At 37.5% G+C, this 23,655-nt stretch overlaps 1 protein-coding gene across 1 annotated transcript; it reads right to left on the minus strand.

Annotated features, from left to right (window-relative positions):
• Positions 1–514: 514 nt before the first annotated feature.
• On the minus strand, positions 515–7,056 carry LOC149942863 (serine/threonine-protein phosphatase PP1-beta catalytic subunit). The gene is made up of 8 exons (XM_090177020.1): positions 6,829–7,056; positions 5,915–6,046; positions 5,607–5,837; positions 5,443–5,547; positions 5,311–5,382; positions 5,095–5,246; positions 4,882–5,016; positions 515–1,769 (listed from the first exon to the last, which is right to left on the minus strand). The coding sequence occupies exons 1-8, from the start codon at positions 6,878–6,880 to the stop codon at positions 1,671–1,673; spliced, it is 978 nt and encodes a 325-aa protein (XP_090033146.1). The 5' UTR covers positions 6,881–7,056; the 3' UTR covers positions 515–1,670.
• Between the last annotated feature and the right edge of the window lie 16,599 nt (positions 7,057–23,655).

Here is a 23,655-nt window from a genome sequence, read left to right on the forward strand (position 1 = left end):
AGGTTTTTTTTCTTAGAGCTTTGTATAACTCCCTGATTAACCAAAAACTTCACAAGCTAAGTTCAGCTTTTATATCCAAAAAGGGGAAGAACCTACATTGAAACCACCACCATATGGTAGTTAAGAAACATTTGAACATAAAAGAATATACTGATATAAAACGTTTTTGCATGACTTGTATTGCTGTGGGCAACAAATATAACCCCCTGATTGTAATTTGCATAAATTTTCAACAAAAAAACCCTGTGGTTTCAGTTGTATGAATAAAGAAAAAAAATTCTATTTATCACTGGACTATTGTGATGTTTTTTCTAAACAAACTGTCAGGCTTAGAAATAAGTATTTAAGAATAAAGCTTTCAATAACCTTAAAAAAAATCGACCCTCTCTATCGCCTATTCCTAATTCCATATGCAGTGATATGTCCTAATTTTATCTGAACCCATTTTGCGGCCTATTACAACTTTACAGGTACCAGCATCGCAAAATTTAAATTAATATTTTCAAAACTACACCAACAGCAGCACAGTTTATTTTTGTGATCTACGTACATTACTTTACAGATGTACATTTGTGTTTTTTCTTTTAACTAGAATAATAATCAGAGATTTAGAATGGGGGTGTTTTGTATTCTTTCCCAATTAAATCAGTCATTGCTGCAGTTCTCCATTTTTTCATTTATACTTAAACATTTTTTTAATACACTTTGAAATAAATTTGAACTACAAAAAACTTGTGAAATTATTCTTCATAAAGCAAACAAATGATATGATTAAAAACGTTTAGGAAGAAGGGGTGAAGAAATGACATTAATCATTCGAGGGCACAACTAGCTAGAAAAAAATTTAACCAAAAAGAATTTGGCCAAATATCTATATTGTACTTTCTTCCTAGCAGTTATAACTAAACTGCCTCGAAATAACTACTAAAAACTAAAAAAACGCCACTAAAAGAAGTTTATATTCTTCGTATTGTCACCCATTTTTTTTTCAAATTGTTATATATAACGGCAAAACTACTCCATAAAATCTACAGGTTCTTTCAAAAATAAGTTACGTTATGTCATTATATTTGTTGTATTTATTTTTACAAACAGTGTACTATAAAAACTCTATCCAATGACAAAAAATATTTAAAATTGCCCTACTACGTTGAACAAGCTCAAATAGTATTGAATTGTTAAAAATAAAAATTTTGAAAGTTAGTCGCCCCTTTATATATTACCAAACTAGCGCAGAACTAAATTACAACTTAAATTTTATTTTTAACTTTAAAGAGACTGAATTATGTCAGAGGAATCTAACCTCTGCGAATATGTAAATGTACAAAAGAAAACCTATTCTCCATATTGGGGAGGAATTTACTTAAAAGATATTGAAATCTACAAGCAAAAGGGATAAATAAAAATAGATGAAAGAAAAAATACCGAGCAGCGTATAAAAGCAATAATAGACACGAGAAAATATGTCGAGAGAAAGTTATTTTTAAAAAGTTTATGACACACAAGAATGTGCGATGGCTACACATCAGGGTTTTTAATAATTATTTCAGGTGGTAAATCTTCGATGGAAGGATCATTTTTTCTTAAGGAATAGGATAGTATCGTTTTGCACTCAATCAAAATGATGCGTGTATGTTACAAAGGAAATATGTTTTTGCCATCTAGTTCCATTATTTCTTTTTTACAGGGCCTCGAGGCGGTGTCACTGGACGACCGGAGTTCAACCCACCGTACTGGTATTTGGCTTTCTTTTCAGATGGCTTTAGAATCTGACAAATTTAATGAAGAGATTTTTAATAAAACATTATACATCAAATAAGCTAAGTTTTCTTCCAAATTAATTTTTTGAGATTGTTCTGAACAGCTTTAAAAACTCTAGCTGTTAAAGTGCAACAATAGGTTGCAGTGCGTTGTATACCAATTTCTTATGTTCAAAAAGGTACACTTTTCATGCCAGTGTATGGAATTACCATGGTACACCCAGAAAATAATTACAGAGGGAACACGAGACACGGTGGAGGGTACCACATTGATTTTTTGGACTTGTTCTTGAAATGTGCCACCAAATGTACATGGATAAAATAATGTAAAGGTGAACCACTGTGGGAATTCATTTCCTGCCAAAGCTTTCCAATAGTTCCAACACTCTTTAAATAATTTCTGGGTATACCACTGGTTTTCCATATATGATCTTACATAGGTTTAAAAGTAATAGTGTATAATTCAAACATTCCCCACAGGTTTGGTAGAACAAAGCGGTAGCTAAACATTTCTTAATCTACATTTTACTTTAAGATTGAATTTGAGTCGGGGTCGGGGTCAAGGAAAGGAAAAACCCGAAAAACTTAGTCGGGTCAGGGTTTTTAGGAATTTTTATTTCTAACTACAAAAGTGACAAAACTCATTCAAAAGTAAAAATAAAACCAAAAATAAAATCAAAACACAGCGAATGAGAGGTGCCTTCGAACAGCTTTTAAAAACTCTAGCTGTTAAAGTGCAACAATAGGTTGCAGTGCGTTGTACACCAATTTCTTATGTTCAAAAAGGTACACTTTTCATGCCAGTGTATGGAATTACCATGGTACACCCAGAAAATAATTACAGAGGGAACACGAGACACGGTGGAGGGTACCACATTGATTTTTTGGACTTGTTCTTGAAATGTGCCACCAAATGTACATGGATAAAATAATGTAAAGGTGAACCACTGTGGGAATTCATTTCCTGCCAAAGCTTTCCAATAGTTCCAACACTCTTTAAATAATTTCTGGGTATACCACTGGTTTTCCATATATGATCTTACATAGGTTTAAAAGTAATAGTGTATAATTCAAACATTCCCCACAGGTTTGGTAGAACAAAGCGGTAGCTAAACATTTCTTAATCTACATTTTACTTTAAGATTGAATTTGAGTCGGGGTCGGGGTCAAGGAAAGGAAAAACCCGAAAAACTTAGTCGGGTCAGGGTTTTTAGGAATTTTTATTTCTAACTACAAAAGTGACAAAACTCATTCAAAAGTAAAAATAAAACCAAAAATAAAATCAAAACACAGCGAATGAGAGGTGCCTTCGAACAGCTTTTAAAAACTCTAGCTGTTAAAGTGCAACAATAGGTTGCAGTGCGTTGTACACCAATTTCTTATGTTCAAAAAGGTACACTTTTCATGCCAGTGTATGGAATTACCATGGGTATTAGCCTAGCTTATTATAATTATTATTATTAATAGGCTGGCTTGCCCCTCCTTCCCTGTTTCGGTTGTAGCTAAGCTCTTACACAGGCGTTTTTTTCCATTTTATTTTTGGAATTGGAAAACCAAATTAAAAAATTTAACAAGCTGAATACTCGGGTCGGGGTTGAAAACCTAGGGATCCCCGACTTACCGAGTCAGTATCGGGATACCCGTACAATCCCTAGATTGAAAGCATTTAAGAAATAACTAACGAGGAGTGTACCCGAGGTGTAAATCACCGATTTTGATGAAACTCGGGGGTATGTAGACCTTGGGATAACATGAATTTTCACCGAGGGAAAAGTTACGCTGGGCTTCCGTTTTGCTATGGCAACCGAAAACGTTTTTGACAACATAAAATGAAAAAATCTACATTTAAAAAAGCATGGGATTTTCTCGGTTTCACAGGGGGGCTAATTGATGGATTTCACCCAAAATTGTTAAAATTTAGCATTTTAGTTGAAATTTTAATTTTAATTTTGGGTTTTCAAAAATTTTCACAAGGTACCCCCTGTGAAACCGAGAAAATCCCATGCTTTTTTAAATGTAGATTTTTTCATTTTAAGTTGTCAAAAACATTTTCGGTTGCCATAGCAAAACGGAAGCCCAGCGTAACATTTCCCTTGGTAAAAATTCATGTTACCCCAAGGTCTACATACCCCCCCCCAAAGTTTCATCAAAATCGGTAATTTACACCTCGGGTACACTCCTCGTAAGTAAACTATTTCATTAACTAGTGCCTTTGAACTCCTAATTAATTCCTCACTTACAAGGAGAGTACCCGAGGTGTTTATTGCCAATTTTGTTCAAAGTCAGCCGTAATGTAGAACAATATGAGATATCAAATTTCCCAAAAGGAGACGTTGCACTACCCATTCCATTTGCCATGGCAACAGAAAATGTTTTTGATCACTTACAACCAAAATAAGATTTTTTCCTTATTTTACCCAAAATTTGTTACAAATTTACCCCAAAAATGTTCCAATTTACCCAAAATTTATGAAATTTACCTAAATGTGGTCCAAATTACACATTTGGTGATTTTCAAATTTTTTTAAAACCGAGAAAATCCCATGCTTTTTTAAATGAAGACATTTTGGTTTTAAGTGATCAAAAAAATTTTCGGTTGCCATAGCAAATCGAATATGTAGTGCAACGTCTCCTTTTGGGAAATTTCATATCTCATATAGGTCTACATTACGCCAGACTTTGAACAAAATCAGCAATAAACACCTCGGGTACTCTCCTTGTTAGTTGTCCTACAGGTCGCACAAACCAAACAAGTCTGCTAAACAATGACATCCCCAAGTACGGCCAATAATCAACAGCAGTTCTCATTCAAAAGGAAAATTTTAAAGCAGCAACCCCACCTGTTGATACTCGGGGCTGAATTATAATAACCAATTTCAAGGTCAATTTTTTTTTCAATATTTGCAAAGTCAACTGTGTTAAATTTAAATAATACTTGCACTTCTGTATTCTAAGGATATTAAATTATTAATGAAGGTAACTAATTATTAACATTTTTGTAGTGAAAGATTTTTGGAAATTTCAGGCAGAAAATTTTAAATACTTCCCAATCTATATCTTCCTTAGTATGTGATAATATTTTTTCCATTTAATAAATGTATAAATTTAAAGAAAACTTTACCTGGAACGAACACATCAGAGTTTCATCAACAGACATCATTCCCCCAGCATTGTCAAACTCCCCGCAATAGTTTGGAGCGGAAAATAACGTTACCAATTGCCTCTTAGCAAAAAATTCATATCCATCTTCAACAACCTTAACAGCAAAAAAAATAAAATTAAAAAAATTTCCCAATAGAGGAAGGCTTTAGGAAAGTAAAAATTTAATGCATACTTGGTGGGCTCGGCAAATTAAATCTAGATCATGTCTGTTCAAGAACTTGCTAACAACGTCTGCACCAAAGGTAAAAGACACTCCCCTGTCATTCTCTCCCCATCCCTGGACGTCTTTGTCTGGATCTGACCACAACAGATCGCACAAGAGCCCTGAGGTTTTGAAAAATTATGTAACTGAACAAAATCTAAAAATTAAAAATCATAAAATGCATACCCGTATCAGGTACATCAGTTGGTCTCATTATTCGGCGGATTTGTTCCATAGATTGCAAGTCAGGAGATAGACCTAGTATCAGAAATGTTATAACCCAAAAAAATTAAAAAAATTTCAAATAATGAAACATACCCCCGTGACAACAGAAAATCTTTTCGTCTATTATGGCTGCTATTGGCAAGCAATTAAAACAATCTGTGAATGTTTTCCATAATTTTATGTTGTACCTTCGTTTGCCTAAAAAATATTGAGGATAAATATAATACTACAGCAAGAATAAACTATATTTCCAATACATTCATCGTAGAAGCCATATATTCTGTTAATGCTAGCACATTCGTGATTTCCCCTAAGTAGGAAGAAGTTTTCAGGATATTTTATCTTGTACGCGAGAAGCAAACAGATTGTTTCCAGAGATTGCTTTCCTCTATCAACGTAATCCCCCAAGAACAAATAGTTAGCCTCGGGAGGAAAACCACCATATTCAAAAAGACGTAAAAGATCCGTGTACTGTCCGTGGATATCTCCTAAATGTTCAAAAATTTAAGATATTATTCGGTTAAGGTCCATATTGTCCATATTGGTTTTTTTTAAGGAGTTTTACCGCATATTTTGAGAGGAGCCTCTAGTTCCAGTAGTATGGGCTGACTCAAAAATATTTCCCTAGATTTCAAACAAAGACCCCGAACTTCAGCCTCTGTCAACTGAACTGTTTTTCCTGGGCGGCATCCTCGAACTACAAAAACAGTCGTGATTAATTAGACCGAGATAATTATGAAATTCATTACTTAGTTTCTATACAACAATTAAATATTTAGTTTTTATACAACAATTAACTACTTAGTTTCTATACAACAATTAACTACTTAGTTTCTATACAACAATTAACTACTTAGTTTCTATACAACAATTAATTATTTAGACTAATAGTCTATAATACAAATAGGCTCTAAATTATTTCATGATATTGACAATGCAATTGTGGTAGATGATAACGAAATAAAACTACATATTGCCAATTAGAGCCTAAAACAATCGAAATTTATAACTATCTTGGCTATCAAATTACTTCTGATATCTATTCTACAAATACGATTTCATCATAGTCACTATGAATCATAAATCACAAATACTGTGTTCATAAAAGTTGCCTTCCCTTCAAATGCACAATTGTCAAATGCATATCATTCATGCTAATATTCGTAACACAGAAAATAGAGTGAAAAATTTTATGCACTAGATTTGCAACAAAAATAAAGTATCCCAAGGAAGTTAAATTTTTATGAGATTAAGAGGGTTTGCAGTGTTAAGCTAAAATCCCAGATTCAACTTCAGAGAAAAACAACCAAGGCCCTGAAAATTTATATTTTTAAGCCTTGGTGGCCAAAATTTTAAAAGTAGATGTGCTAGTATCTAAAGAACCTGACAAACTACATTTTGCAAAAAAATTAAATATGATAAAATTGTATGTAAAGCCAATCACCAAGATAATAAATTAAATTATATTTCAATATATACCTTCCAAAAGTCTTTGAATAATAGAATCGACATTAAGATCACTCTCCGCCATTCTTTCTAGGTTTGGTAGGGACACAGTAGCTCTTTGGATTGGTTCTTATGATTGTTGACCGTTGGGGCCAAACGAAATTAAACTTAAATAAGCAAATAATTCGTAATTATAATAATGATCACACAGTAAAATTATAATAACCTAAGCATTCAAAGGGAATGCGCGCGCCAAGAATAATGACAGTTATAGCGGTACTCACACGGCATTGCTAATCGATGGCGCTGAGAGCACCCAATGACGTCATTTTAACTATTTCAAGAGATTGTCAAAATGACGTTTCACGAGATCATCCGGTTTGGAAATTTTCTTACCACCTTCGATTTTGTGTAGAATATTATGAAATCTGGAAGAAGGCTTGCGTAGTAGTATGAATATTTCTATTCTAACTCCCCCCCTCAAAATATGGTTTGATTTGCATCAGCCTACTAAATTCGACAATGGCTTGACATATAGTTGGATTATTAGCCAACAAGTCGGCCCAGGCCGTAATATTAGTTCCACATCAGTATATTCGAGTGGGCAAACCCATACACCCTTAGTAGACACAGGTAGGCAAACTAATACAAAAACTGTTGAGGCTACGTGATTTCTTATCGTTTGATATATACATTGCCATCCTAAGTTAAAGAGTGGGTGCCGCCCACCCTCAGGATACCCGGGTGGGCAAACCAATTTAAAAGCTGTTGAGGCCATGTGATTTCCTATAGTTTGATATTTAATTTACCATCCTATGTTAAAGAGTGGCCACCGCCCACCCTCAGGATACGCGGGTGGGCAAACCAATACAAAAGCTGTTGAGGCCATGTGATTTCCTATCATTTGATATATAATTTACCATCCTATGTTAAAGAGTGGCCACCGCCCACCCTCAGGATACCCGGGTGGGCAAACCAATACAAAAGCTGTTGAGGCCATATGATTTCCTAGCGTTTGATATTTAATTTACCATCCTATGTTAAAGAGTGGCCACCGCCCACCCTCAGGATACGCGGATGGGCAAACCAATACAAAAGCTGTTCAGGCCATGTGATTTTATATTATCTCGCTGATTAAATTAGTATTTTCTTAGAGCAGATATTTAATATGGATTATTAACAACTGCATAAATCATATTATTGCAAGAATGTATTTATGTACTAAGAATATGGCAAGACGGAGATTCTGTCCCATGGTCGCATACTTTTCAGCTTAAGGGCCTGTTGCCAAAGCCCTAGCCAAAGTGCTAGCCCATTGAATTTAACATGTTTGATTCTAGCAAAGCAGACTTTTGCAACACGCCCTAAGTTCGACTGCTTTGGATTTTTTGGTCTCACTCTTTCAAGTAGACGCGAGCGTAGACGATTCCAATCTTTTACTTTTATTGTTCTATGAGACCAACTTGTTTTTTTCGGTCACTTTCCCTATAAGGGGGTTGTTAGGAGGGGGCGGAAATTAACGGCCCTGCGTGCGCGTCAAAGAGTTCTATCGAATGAGCCCAAATCTCTGGACCAACTATACAAACTATACAAGTTCGCCAAGAAGGCGATAATATTATTTTGTGCCACACATAAACGACTTCGATAAGAAAGTGCCACACTTATTTATTACTTCTGACCATACGCGGTTTCGATAAGAAAGTGCCACACTTACTTATTACTTCTGACCATACACCGTTTCGATAAGAAAGTGCCACACTTATTTGTTACTTCTAACCACACACGGTTTCGATAAGAAAGTGCCACCCTTATTTATTACTTCTGACCATAAACGGTTTCGATAAGAAAGTGCCACACTTATTTATTACTTCTGACCATACACGGTTTCGATAAGAAAGTGCCACACTTATTTATTAATTCTGACCATACACGGTTTCGATAAGGGGGTCGAAATTGTGCCCCCTGTTTACCTGACAGACCTGAAACTGGCCATCGGGAAAAGTTGTGTAGCCCCACACTGTAATTCAAACTTCCCGCCACGCCCATGTCACCCTTCGTGGAATTCCACTGGGTTGGGGGCGGGGGGAGGCCAAGTTTGAGGTTAACTTGACCCTAAAACGCCGTAAATTTACGTAAAATAACGCGGAAAAAGGAACGAGAATTGCGACAACTTAACTAGACAAATCCCCCCGCGTTACTAAAAGGGACTAGAAGTTCCGAGAAAATTATGCTTAGAGCGGTGTGGCTAGGTTGGTAGAGGCGTCGGTTTTTGGAGATTACGCGGCCCGCAGCTATCTGTGTTCGAGTTTCGATGAGGCCAATAATATAAATTATATTAGTAAATTATTTTTCGCAGCTCCATCTACCGTGTCGTTGCTTTCCACGCCAAACAAACAAACAACACATAACGACAATCCATCCATGGCAATAGTCCCACTTCGATGTGGAACTAAAAAAGTAAATATTACATGAAGCTTTCGTTAAAATTTTACTTGAAAACGTTCACCGAGCTAGTATATAAAATAGTAAAAAACATAATTTATTCCCAAAATACAAACATACGAAAAAACCGGCAAAAATTTACATTAAAAACAAATAGTCTTTTAGCGAAGCTCCAAGGGGGAATGTTCAACCAAGAATTGATCTATTTATATATAGAGAGAATGTTTATATTCCGTCAGTCGCGACGCATCATGAACCAGGGAAATCAACTAAAGGGGGGAGGATATGTAAAAGGAGGCGTTCTTATTTAACGCGTCATTCGCGCGGATATACGTAATACGGAGAAATAAGGAATTTTTTTAAACTGGACCTGTGGCCAGTAGAGCCTAGGTAGTTTAATTAAAAAACTGGCCACTGGCCACTTACTATTTTTAACCTTCAAAATCAGGCTTTCATAATTTATGGTCAAATTATCTACTCTTGACAATATGTGCTAGGGCATAGGCTTAGTAGGTTAGTTATTATGAGTATTTCAAAATTTTGGATTGTTAAATAAAGAACTATAAATCTTGAAGGGAAAAAATTTTGAATTAATTAAGTGGTCACCAGGGCCACTAACACCTCAAGCATTTAATTTTTAAACTGGTTCAGCTAATTTTTAAACTGGCGATTGGCCTGTGATAGTGCCTTATTTCTCACACTGATACGTATATTACGTCAATAGCTTCAAGAGGACGTAATTCTTATGGAGCCAATAATGCGCCGCCTGGAATTGATTGGTTTTAAGAGGAGGGGCCAGGTTCTTATCCTAGAGCCTAGGAGTAGGAGAATGGTACGGCTAGTCTTCATATTCCTAGCTAGAGCTGCAACGTGAGCGAAGGTAAAAATCGACGGAATTTAAACATTATCTCTATATATAAATAGATCAATTCTTGGTTCAACACAGAGGTCCTCGCTGGACAGCGATTGTGTTTCTCTGTAGATAAATGAAATACATCTATACTTCATATCATCCGGTAGTGAGTTTCCAGGCAGAATTGTTCTAGGGTATGGCACGCCAAACCGGACAAAATTCGACTTCCACTCACTCGCGCTCAAAATTACTCTCTTTCTCTACATCGTGTAGCTCTACAAACATAACGTAAAGTTGCTGCATACTTAAGATAAAACAAGTTGGCAAGCTTGCCAAAATATACCTCTCCTCGGAAGAATTTGCCCTTGGGTGTATTAACAACTGGACACGGTACTCAATGATATTTCGCCATCAAAAGCGTCCTACAAACAAAATTATATAAATGCTATTCCAACCAGTAGATTATTTTTAATTTTAATTATAAATGTTACAAATGTTATTGCATTAAACAAATTTCCAATATCAATAGAACAAAAAAACCAACTTTAGACCCAAAATGTTATTAAATTACCAAAGCAACAAAATGAGAAATAGAAAATACAAAATTTAAAATTATTAGAACGCTCACGAAACGTAAAATATACGTGCAAGAAACTATTTTATAGAGAAAAACCAACCCATTGTATTATAGATCTTAAACAATCAAATTTATATGGAAAAACCAAAGTTAAAGCGAAAACCAAAACTATAAGTGAAAGCACTAATAAAAACTGCTTGGGCTCATGACGACAATCCAACGAAGCCGATAAAAATCAATGCAAATAAAAATCGTAGACATGAATTATCCCCCACATTATCAACAAACAAGAAAAATAACCAATAGAAAAATATATAATAATAACCCAACTAAGAAACAAGTTAATTAAAATACTTAGGAATCAAGAAAAAGTCAATCTAAATACCCACAGTAATAAACATTGTATTAACAGAAATATGCAATAAAACATATACAGAGTGTTAACTAAAAAACGATACAGAGCCAATGACTCAAAATTTGTTTTAAGTAAGAATTTGAAATTTGCAGGTTACATAGAGGGTGCAGGGGGACAAATGTTAATGAAAATTTCAATGACCTTGAACCAGGTCTTCAAGGTCATTAAAATTGTATCTCGAGAACCGTTAGGATTAGAAGAATGGTTCCAATTTAATTTTAAGTCTAAACAGCTTTAACCCGATATAATTTGACAAATGGGAAGCCGAGAAATGTTAGACCAAAAACCATTAGGTCGTGTGTGGTATTTATAACATTTTTAAGGAAATTTAGGACTTTGTCATGTGATGGTTGACTGACAGAAGTATTCCAAGCCCTGGCTCAAAGATATTAATTCACCAAGGCGGGGGGAAGATGGCGACAAAATGCGAGTCGTGGCCTTTCGTGGCGTGAATTAAATCTGAGAGAGGGGGTTACATACGGGGAAAAGAAATAAAAAGAAAAATGGGGGAGATTCGAATTCAGAATGGAAATCCTTTGTCGTTATTCAATCACAAAATCTTAATTTGACACTGAATTTTATAAAACACTAAATACAGAAATGAACAAAATTTGGGGAGATTGAGGGGATAATCTTAGTTTGCTTCTAGTGATGGTTAGGCCATCTCTACTATGGTTCTTTTAGCTTTTTCCAACATAAGAGGGGGGAATTAAAACAGGAAAATATACACTCTTTGAGCATATATCTCTAATGAAACTATCGCTTACTATTTTCTTTGGGATCGGTTCCAATATCCCTACTCTCAGGCATCTTGGACTCAAAGGTTGGAGGGAGCAGAAACAAATATACACTTACACTAAATAATAAACACTACAATTAAACTACTACAATTAGAGATTCGACAATTACACAATGGCAATGTTAACTCAAAATAAAAACTAAACAAAAATGGCTACAACGAGGGTACAATGGGAACTAAAAAATATAGTCCGAACTGTATAAATACACGAAGCGAAATGAACTCTCAACCTCGAGGGGGCTTGCTTTAAACCTTTTTCTCGAACAATAGCGTGGGGTTAAACTTTATTTCTAAAACTTTTTCTCTACTTTCACTGGCTACTTCGTATTTCGACCCTGGGTACTCTACAATGGGGGGGTTATGATGGAAATTCTACTCATTATATTTCGGTGTCCTCCGCTACGTTGTCGTCTCTTCGTTTACGGGTTTTCTCGTTCCTCGGTTTACGTAAGATGCCCAACACACGCACTTCACAGAACGGGACGTCTTTGGGGTTGCTTGTTTACACGTTTTCTTTATTCACACTTTCTCTTTATTTACTCGTCTACGGTTTGGTGGCCGGATTGCGGGTTTCTTCCTATATTCTTTTACTTCACAAGCTGACGGGGGCGTAGATACTTCGGGTTTCGGTCTGAAATGTCCGGCTAGGCTAGGGAATCGGTCTCGGTCATCTGGTTTTCTTCCCTCGGTACGGCTAGATATTGGGTGATCAACAGGTGGTTCGAGGGTGTTGAGGGCATTACGTTTCCCGGATTCATTACTGCTCGGCTTGTGGTCTTCCGGTCGGATTGTCCTGGATGTAGGTCATCTGGGCAGTCAGTGAGGGTTGTTTCGGTCATGAGGGCTGCATTGAGGGTTCATTAATATCTAAGCGCGACTTCATCCTTCCTGGAACAAGTTGAGTTCTCCCGAGTTCTCTCAAGTTCTGTCCAGTTCTGTCCAGTTATGTCCAGTTCTGTCCAGTTATGTCCAGTTCTGTCCAGTTATGTCCAGTTCTGTCCAGTTCTGTCCAGTTCTGTCCAGTTCTGTCCAGTTCTGTCCAGTTCTGTCCAGTTCTGTCCAGTTCTGTCCAGTTCTGTCCAGTTCTGTCCAGTTCTGTCCAGTTCTGTCTCTTGGTTTTGTTCCAGGGATTTTAGGGTGGAGTTGAAAATAAAAAGCGATTGGTGACCTCCCATTTTATTTGGGTCATTGGTGCACCTAAGACTCGTGTCCTGTCATGGGATGTATGACGTTGTCCGACCCGCGAAAGGTCCCTTGTAGTTGGTTCCGCTTGATTGCGGGGGTCTCAGTGTTTGTGGGGGAGAAGATGCCAGGAAACCACGAGGTTATATTTATTTTGTTGTCAAGCGAAAATGTCCAGGCACACTTTTGACCTATGACCCGGTCTTGGAAAACGTGCGCTTTTTGTTAGATTCGGGTTACCTGATAGTGGGCTAAAGGCCCACTATCATGACAAAGGTTCCATGGGAATGCTGTGAGTTGAGGGAATATTACTGGTTTAGTTCGGCAAAGCTTCTGAGAAAATTTGGGTTGGGTCGGTTCGGAGAGAGCTTTTCACGGTAACAAAATTAGGGAAAAGACACCAATTATCTCCATATGTCGAGGGCTCTTAATTTTAACATTGCTTAAGGCAGGGATTTAGTTTATAATTTATATCAAGTACCCTGTTTAATAACTTTAATTAATTCTCTTAATTTTATATTTTATAGTGGGGGTTCATTGAGTTCTATCAGATTTATAAACTATATTTAATTTGTATGTATGGTTCAAAAGTTATTTAAGTTTTTAATTTATCATTAATTTTAATTTATATTTAACACTGTGATTAGTTTTATTAAATAGAGCTCAAAATTCTAAGATATTTGATGTAGAGGGCTTAAAGAATACTTAACAATAACTGTCAATATAGAGGGTCAAGAGTGCGGGGGGGAAATGTAATGACAAAAGTAAATAACACACAGAAAAAATAAAAAAATGTAAGTATGCGGGGAAAAGTGAACCTGAAGGGTTACATATTCTAATCAAGACACGACATTTAAGGCCTTTTAATCCGAAAACTACCAGATCTAATGTATCAAAATTGTCGTGAAACTCTAAACTGAGTGGGGAAGTTCGTAATTTGTAACTTATGATGACCTTGAAACATTAGTTCAAGGTCATTCAAAATTTACCTCGAGAACCATTAGGATTAGGAAAATGGTTACTGACGTGTCGACGTCTTTATCTTTTCATTTTTTTATCAATGTATAAAGTTCGTTTTCATTCCCCAAATGAATGGTATATAAAGAAAAGTACAGCAACCCTAAAGCACTTCTGGCGATGTAATCTAAATGCATAGTTCCTCCTTTTTGTAAATAAATATGTTTTAATCGTAACTTTCGCATAGTATTAATTTTCTCTACAACTTCGAACTGCACGATACAACAATGGCGACGAGGATGGGATATACAACCCCCTCGCTGTTTTTCAATAGAGAACTCCGTAGCCGATTGGACTGTTTACGACCTCCACTGAAAAGTAACGAGCGAGAAAAACAAGAAAACATCAACAGTTCCTTTAAACAAGGTGATACCGTCTGGACTCGAAACTACGGTAAAGGTCCAAAATGGTACGAAGGTACAATCTTAGCGCCGATTGGAAATGCAATGCTCTCGATTCAAACACCTGCCGGAAACCTGAGACGACATGTCAATCAGACAAGACTTCGTTCAATTCCTTGTTCAACGACGGCGAGTAACAACTCTGGTCAGACAGTCGTGAATACCAGCGTTCAAGTTTCAAATCAGCCACAACCAGACAACCCACCTGATCCAGTACCCAGAGCAACGCATCAGCCTCCACTTCCAAATTCTAGCCATCACCGCGCCGTAGCAGACATAAAGACCGCCTCGGTTCCACAAACACCTAGACGGTCATCCAGACAACAAAGGAAACCGGAAAGACTTCAGTATGACTAAAATTTTCTTGGGGAGGAAATGTGACGTGTCGACGTCTTTATCTTTTCATTTTTTTATCAATGTATAAAGTTCGTTTTTATTCCCCAAATGAATGGTATATAAAGAAAAGTACAGCAACCCTAAAGCACTTCTGGCGATGTAATCTAAATGCATAGTTCCTCCTTTTTGTAAATAAATATGTTTTAATCGTAACTTTCGCATAGTATTAATTTTCTCTACAACTTCGAACTGCACGATACAACAGTTACAATTAGAAAAATGCCCGCCAAGGGTTTTTAAGTCAAATTACCTTTTACCCGAGGTAAATAAACCAATAAAACTCGAAAATAAACGTTAATTAATTGATTTAAGACGTACCAAGTATTTTTATTAACTTTTTTTTAGTTAAAATGTTTTAAACACAAAAGAAACTTTGGTATCGTGCAGTTCGAAGTAGTAAAGAAAATTAAGACTATGCGAAAGTTGCGACTAAAACATATTTATTTACAAAATGGGAGAACTATGCATTTAGAAGACATCGCCAGAAGTGTCTTTATAGGTGTGGTACTTTTCTTTATATACCCTTCATTTGGGGAATAAAAAACGAACTTTATACATAGATAAAAATGATAAGATAAAGACGTCAACACGTCACATTTCCTCCCCAAGAAAGTTTAGTCATACTGAAGTCTTTCCGGTTTCCTTTGTTGTCTGGATGACCTTCTAGGTGTTTGTGGAACAGAGACGGTCTGCTACGTCGCGGTGTTGGCTAGAATTCGAAAGTGGATGCTGATGCGTTGCTCTGGGTACTGGATCAGGCGGGTTGTCTGGTTGTGGCTGATTTGAAACTTGTACGCTGGTATTCGTGACTGTCTGACCAGAGTTGTTACTTGCCGTCGTTGAACTAGGAATTGAACGAAGTCTTGTCTGATTGACATGTCGTCTCAGGTTTCCGGCAGGTGTTTGAATTGTACCTTCGTACCATTTTGGACCTTTACCGTAGTTTCGAACCCAGACGGTATCACCTTGTTTCAAGCATGTAGATATAGAAAGTCTAAGGGGGGGACGGGTTATAACACAACCAGATGAAATCGCGAGCGCGGAATTTTTCGTTAGCAATAACGCATATTTAAAGGGCAACGCAAGTGGTAATGCAGGGGGGAAACTATGTTTTCTTCAACAAGCCGTAAGTAGGTTTTCCAAGGATGATTTTATACAGCGCGAAAGCCTTATTCCCCTTGGTGTAGTCACGTGGCGCAATTTCGCTCTCATTCGCGAATTTTTCGATTTTCTTCGCTGAGTTAGCTCGCAATCAACGAACCCAGGAATTTAGGCCTAGCTTAATTTATTTATTATGGAGAAAAGAACTGGGTTAGTTTCCGAGAGTTGGACTTTTATATTTTCGATTTAACGATGTCTTGGAATAAAATTATTTGTGAATTTAATATTTTTAATAATGGAAGTTGAAACATTAGGGCTTGGACGCGGTAAATCTCTGCCGCTAGCCTCACATTGGATTAAGAAAATTCAACACCACACATACTCCTATATCCCTTTTCCCTTAACAATTTCCCTATCATTATACCCCGACAGAATATTTATATTTTTTTATTACATTTATTTTGTAGAAGTTTAGGATCCGATTTGTCGGTAAGCACGGAGACTTCACTTTCCTCGGCCATTTTCGCGACTAAAGAATGCATGGATTTTGCGTAAAAACCGCGAGAGGCGCATTTATACAAAATAAATTCGGCAAATATGGTTTTGCTTTTTTTACAGAGGGAAAGGCTATGGCAGATAGCGCATGCGCAGTCGTTCTTTTTATCTATAAGATAATTTACCCCCCTGCATGGTCACTTGCGTTGCCCTTTAAAGTACTGGCTAGACTCGGGACGAGTGACAATGACATTTCCGCACGTGTATCAAACGAAGTTTTTTAATACAGTTGCGAGAAAATGATAATAAAACAAAAAACAAAATTGATATTGTTTTGCAAAATTTATTATATATATTATATTATATTATATTATATTAAATTATATTTATTATTATTTACTGTGTTGCGTTGCGGATATTTCAATTAATTTTTACGTCTAATTACTGTTTATTTCTTAATGTTGCGCTCCTTTCGTAAGAAAAGAATCGAGTCCTAAGGGGGGTTGTTGAACCCCCTAGCCCCCCCCCCCCCCTTATATACGTCCTTGCCTTGTTTAAAGGAACTGTTGATGTTTTCTTGTTTTTCTCGCTCGTTACTTTTCAGTGGTGGTCGTAAACAGTCCAATCGGCTACGGAGTTCTCTATTGAAAAACAGCGAGGTGGTTGTATATCCTTCCTCGTTTGACAGACGTCTGTGAGAAAAAAATATTTTAGCTATGCGTGATTTCATAGTACCTTCTTTAATTTTTGCAAATCCTTTCTTGATGGTTGAGACAGCTTTTTCCGCGTGTCCATTTGATGGCGGATGGTAGGGCGCTATCGTCAAATGTTTGATGCTATTTCGATTTGCGAAAGTGACAAATTCGTTACTGGTAAAGTTCATACCATTATCAGTTACTAGGCAAGAAGGTAGTCCGTTATGTGAAAATATGTCTCGGAGAACGTCAAAGGTAACTTGCGACGAACATGATTTGACTGCAATAGCTTCTAACGAGTTAGAATATGTCTTGAAATACCAGGATTAGGGTGTCCCTTATTTTTAGAAAAAAAAATCAACGCATACAATTTAATAATGTTTATTATGACACATTTTGCACTCAAAATAAATTTTAGCTCATTGCTAACTACGAGGAAACCATAAATGGCACGCAAACACTTCAAAAAATGGCCACAACAAGCATAACGAACCAAAACAGGGCTCCCAATGCTAATATTCCACTCTTCAATAACGCACAACCAAACCTAACCACAACAAACCACAACGGGGCACTCAATGCTGCCATTACAGCAAACGGTCCAACTCCTGGACAATTGACCTTTCAAATAATAGTTTTTTTTCTTCAAATGGCATAAGTAACTTTTTTTCAATTGACGTGGTCACTATGAAACACCTTGTTATTGTTAATTTCTACACGTAGAATACTTCTTACAATTAATAACGAACTTTTGATATTAGTGATCGTTTTCTTATCTTTTTCAATAAAAAACTAAATGGAACGGTTTTTAGTTAGCACCCTGTAAATTATATACGACCTAAGTATCGTCCAAAGGTGATTCTTCGCATAAGCTGTCTCACACGCCATTGGCGATAAAATGGAATGGGATACAACAATCGATAGGTAATATATCGTGTCCTCCTTCAGATGTGATATTTTGCCCTAATGGTCGTTGTCTCTCTTTTGGGCAATACGGTCTAGACGTTGGGTATTGGCTGTACCCCGACAATTTGTGATAAAAAGAAAAATGATACATCAATCGATAGGCTAAATCGTGTTCAAAGTATACAGTCTTTCGTCGTGGCCTAAGTTGCTGTCGCTCTCTTAATTTTGGGCAAAGAGGCCCAGAAATTAGGCATTGGAGGTCCCTCGCACGGTTATGCGTAGAAACGAAAATTACGCGTAATTTGACCACGGATATCAAACCCTTGCTGTGGCTGTATTATGTTTGGCACTCGAAGGTTGAGATATCGGTGGTTTGACCAATTAAAGAAGGTGTATTTATATTTTTAGCACATAGGCGGATTATGTGTGGTTAAATGTCCGCGACATATCGTTAACCTCCTCCTCAAGTTACTCTACTGTTATTAATATTTAGGTTAGCAGATACAGACGTTCCGTCGGTAGAATTTTCTAATTTGGTGCGCCCCCAGCAGCCTTTCCCTTAATCCGGCCCTGGTGGTGTTGTCAATACATCGGGTATTTATTTATTTATTTATTTGCAATAAAAAAAACCACGAAGCTAGTATAGCTTATATGTAGCGGTAAGTACATTTAGACAATACAGTAGGTATATACTAAATAGTATTAATTAAAAGGGGAGAAAAGGAAAGAATAAATATTAAAAAAACACACAAAAAATAACAATAGGTATATTACAGGGAACAATGTTCGTATATTAAAAGCAATGAGGTAGAATAGAGATCCAAACAAATCTGGGATTCGCGGGACACGTTTTATTTGAGTAGGAGAATTAGGCTTAAGTTTCAACTTTATCCAATCATGTTGGCGCCATCTGTTTCTATAAGCAGACACTTTTGTAAAATATATTTAGGTTTAGTTTTCCAATAACATGATAGATGGCACCAACACGATTTGATTAAGTTCATTTACAAGGCCTAACTCTCTGAGACTCTGACTCAACAAATACTGTCCCGCGAAACGGTAGGTCCTGGTCAGGGCTCCAAGATCGAGTATCAGGATAGCGCAACGTACCTAGGGATCAATTTCACTATCGGCTCTCAATATCTCAAGTTTCACGAACATTCGCTCCTGAAGAAAGCGAACAAGTTATCAGGAGTAGTGCGTCATGTGCGATATCACTCTTATAATATTTACTCCACTACTCGAACAATTTGGAAGGCCGTGGGCGTACCAGCCCTGACATATGGGAATGAAGTTATCAAGATGGACCCCGAGGGCCAAAAACACCCTGACCGGACCCAACATCGAGTTGGTCTAACTGCCGTTGGTGGTAACTTTATAACACCGAAGGCTTGCGTAAAAGGCGAATTGTCCTGGTCCTCGTTTCAGGAACGTGAGGCAAAGAGTAAATTGAATTATTTGTGCCGCCTTCATTACATGTCACAAGATAGACTGGCAAAACAAGTCTTCGACTACATTCGCCTCACCGGCATCCACACTAAATGGCTCAAGAGACTGAAATATCTTGATCAGTTATACGGACAGGGCACTAACAGAGGAGAGGTGAAGAATGAGAGAGAGTGGCGCGCCAAAGTTGGCAAGGGTGTACTGGAGAAGGCCCAAATGGACTGGGTGTCCGAGGTGAAGAAACACCCAAGCCTAGTCTAGTAGTCCTGCAAAGAGTCTCCGGCCACAGAAGCGTTCTACTCCAATGGCCTAGGAGGTCGTCTGTTTTTCCAGGCCCGCTGTGGAGCCCTCCCCACTGGCCGACGATTTCAGGAAATATTCCAAGAAAACCCGTCTTGCCTTCTTTGTGGGCGCCAAATGAAGACCTCCTCCACATTATCCGAGATTGTCCAGAATTGGATCGCGCCAGAGTGAAAGACCATTAACGCTTGAAACTCTCCTCGCGTTTTATAATGAGCCCGATATCCGGCTAATTGAAAATACTAAAACGCTTCTGAAGATTTGGTGGACGGTCCGTGGTGAAAAACGAAAGGCTGCGCCATAGTGTTCACCCCCTCTGACCGTGTTATATGTTACATTTTACCATTTTGTATATATTTGTATATAGCACTTTTTACTTAAGTTTTTTTCTCCTTTTTTTATAATAACTCGAAACTTATTACATCAACGTTTCTTATTGTTGTTTCCATATGTAACATAATTATGTTACATATGGTTGTTTCTGTATTATCATTATCATAGAAATCTCATAGCCTTCATAGGTAATTAGAATGCTGCCGCCTACGGCCGAGCTTGTCGCCAGTTCGTTTTGAACCTTCAGCCAATGAGAGGCCGTAGAGTGGTTCCGCCAAGGAGGATAGGAGTGACGGAGTGGTTAGCACTTTCGCCTCGCAGCAAGAGGAGCCGGGTTCGATCCCAGCTTGTGGCACTGGGTGAAAACTCGGAACAACTCCTTCCGCGTTGAGTTTGCAAGTTCTCTCCCCACTGGTTTAAGGGGTTTTCCCCCGAGTTCTTCGGTTTCCAATTCCATAAAAACTTGTCTAGGTTAACGGTAATAGTTAGTGTAGGGAGCTGTTGGTTCGCGTGGCATGCAGGGCTTGGCACCACCCTCCTACGCATTGTAACCCGGCCACCTGAATTAAGGGCTTCAAAAGTCGCATGATGACTTAGGCCTAAGGTGGTGCCTTGGGTATTAGCCTAGCTGGATAATAATCTTCCTTGGTTCCGCTACTATCGCGGGTGCTAGGTGACGTCATTCTCTCTTGTGACATTAAATTCTTGGCAGAACCACTCTTTGAGCTCTGATTGGCTGAGATCTGGCTATCGTCTGCCACGGCGTTTGGTCCATTTGCCAGTTACACGGCAGCATTCTAGTTACCTATGAGATTTCTATAATCATTATGTACCTGCGAGCCTTTGCTCCTCCCTGATTTAAAAGGGATCTTTTGGGTAAATAAAAATTCATTCATTCATTCATTCTGGAAGGCGGATTTGTATCTCTATTTATTCTACCTCATTGGTTAAAAGATGTTCACGCACAAAAATTTTGAAAATCTTTTTTTGGTCGCGATCATCAGGGGCGGATTAACCCTTTCGGCGCCTTTAGGCACAGAAAAATTTGGCGCCCCTTGGCATTGGTCAGCTAAGGTAAGGCGTATCGGTTTTTAATAAATAAATAAATATATTTTAGTTTCATCAAACCTTTTCGGCGTTATTTTGAGTAGGGGCCAGCCAAGTACATGGACCGTGGGGCTTTATAAGAGTTTTGGCGCCCCTAGAAAAATGGCGCCCTAGGCACGTGCCTATTTTGCCTAATGGTTAATACGCCCCTGGCGATCATTGAATTGGGAATAGTACCGCTAGAATGACAATTTCAATCTGCCTTCCGCGAAAGAAATTTTTCGAAATTGAGAACTCTACAGAGGTGGGCAAAAAATTGCGAGCGTTCGGAAAAATGAGCATATAGATTTTTAAACACGGCTTGCTCAAGTGAGCGAGTACTCAAGGCAAACGAGTTTATTTTCTCTATCTCTAATTGAGAAGCCTCTGGGCGAGCGCCGAATAGTTCGCTCCAGGCGTTGATGGCTGACGGTGCGCTGAGGGAGATTCTCCCCTCGACGGGTTAGTTCCCTCACTTTTAAGCGCTCACCGCGCGCTGAGCGAGATCTCCCGATCGTCGGAATAACCCCCTCACTTTTAAGCGAAGCGTTAGTACCCTCAGTAGAAAGCGCTGACGCAGCGTTGAGGGAAAATAACCGAGAGAAGGAATAGTTCGCTCAGGTTTGAGCGCGGATTTTGATCACGGTGAGCGACGGTAAAGTTCGTTTACGCAAATCGCTCACAGTGCGGCGAGCAAAAATTTCAAAAATCAAACATTAAACTATTACTCGGCTATGGGTTTATTATTTACTTTTTTTATTAATAAAATGAAGGGTACTCTAAACGTCGGGAGTTAATGATATCTCCGATTGAATAAAATTCAAAGGTTCTTCCGAATTTATCCAACGATAAACTAGACTGCAAATATGCCGTTTAGTGTTAAAAGAGCTTTATTAAATATTAAAAGTCACAAATTATAACAATAGGCGCTAGTATACATTCTTTTGGTCTTGACAAACTTGGCAGGTAAAATGGGCTACGCGGTACGCGTTTCTTCATTTTTAGGGGATTGTGGCTCGCGCTACTTTAAAGGAAAATATTAGCGCGCTCTCAACTTAAATTAATGATCGGTACCATAAAAACAAGTGGACATTTACTAACCCCTAATCCAACTCATTTGTAAATCTCCAGAATTTAATAGACAGTTTTAGCAACTACCTACAGGGGCGGTGCCAGAAGATTCTTAGGTGTAGGCTAATAATGTTTATCATTTGTGGGCCCCCTGCTCCTCAATATTGGGCCCCTCTATATATTGACTTAAAATTCAATTTTGCAAATTCAGGTAATTTATTTATTATTTGATATTAGTGCGGTTTTTAAAATTTTACAGTATTAACTATCATCACATATTTTATTTGAATTTAAAAATCGACTTGACGTGGCCCCGTCAGATCGATTTGTGGGCCCCTATTTGAACACAAAAGTAGGCTATAGCTCGTGTTGCCTACCCCTAACGCCGCTCCTGACTACCTACACCGGGATTTTAATCACAGTGAACGACGACAGAGTTCGTTTACGGTAAATCGCGAAGAGCAAACATTTTAAAAATTAAACTTCACATTTGACGGTATGAACAAGTTAATAATAAGATTATTTTTAATGTATATGTAAAATATAAAACAATATCTTTGCATATAACCATCTTCGATTTTTCCATTGTTTATGACATCGACAAAAATAACCATATCATCAAATGATCAAGCTAATTGCGAAGATTCACGGTTTTTAAATAATAATGTTTTTCAGAAAAAAAGGGAGGGGTTGGAATTAATATAATGGCCAGCCTGTGCCAATATTAAAACTGTTTTAGTTCCAAATTGAGGTAACTCGATTTACGCGAATTTTCTTTTTTGCCGTTTTTCAAACTTCTTTTACACTAAAAATATAAATATTACAAATAGCGGCCAATGTATAGTTACAAAGTTATCGATTATTTTCCATTTTTAAAAAGCATTACGTTATAATTTTTTATCAAATTTAAATAATATTTTTAGATACCTGGTTTTGAAACTAATAGCGTTCTTTTCGTTTTTATTTCACACCGAATTTTAGTAATAATAAAAATGTTTGAATAATTCTAATGTCTAGTTTGTGCGGGTAACAAAAATCAACAGTGAAGAAGCTGTCAACGATCACCGTCAAGCTCAGCATGTGGGGAGTGGGGACCCGCTGGCTGCCGGTGAGTATGAACAAGGAGGGAGGGGGGTGGCATTACCAAGGTAACCTATTTAAAGTTACTATAGACAGTAGGCTATAATCACTATGCTGTAAACATCTGTGTCGCGCGAAAGCGATCCAAATGTAACGACTGACGATTACGATAAAAATTACATCATTCTTCCGAACTTCAAAAGGGCTTTATTTTATTTCTGGGGGGGGGGGGATTTCTATTTGAACTTGTAATAACTTACACACA

This window comes from Leiobunum rupestre, chromosome 6 (assembly GCF_980474605.1).
Source record: "Leiobunum rupestre chromosome 6, qqLeiRupe1.1.hap1, whole genome shotgun sequence".
Classification (NCBI taxonomy): domain Eukaryota; kingdom Metazoa; phylum Arthropoda; class Arachnida; order Opiliones; family Sclerosomatidae; genus Leiobunum; species Leiobunum rupestre.

Bases quoted from the DNA above. Each gene is read 5' to 3' on its own strand.
- LOC149942863 (XM_090177020.1), bottom strand. From the start codon at position 6,880: ATGGCGGAGAGTGATCTTAATGTCGATTCTATTATTCAAAGACTTTTG. The intron at 5,383-5,442 runs GTATGTTTCATT...TTCTGATACTAG, and splicing joins GATTTTCTGTTGTCACGGGG to GTCTATCTCCTGACTTGCAA. The intron at 5,017-5,094 runs GTATGCATTAAA...TTTGCTGTTAAG, and splicing joins TAATTTGCCGAGCCCACCAA to GTTGTTGAAGATGGATATGA.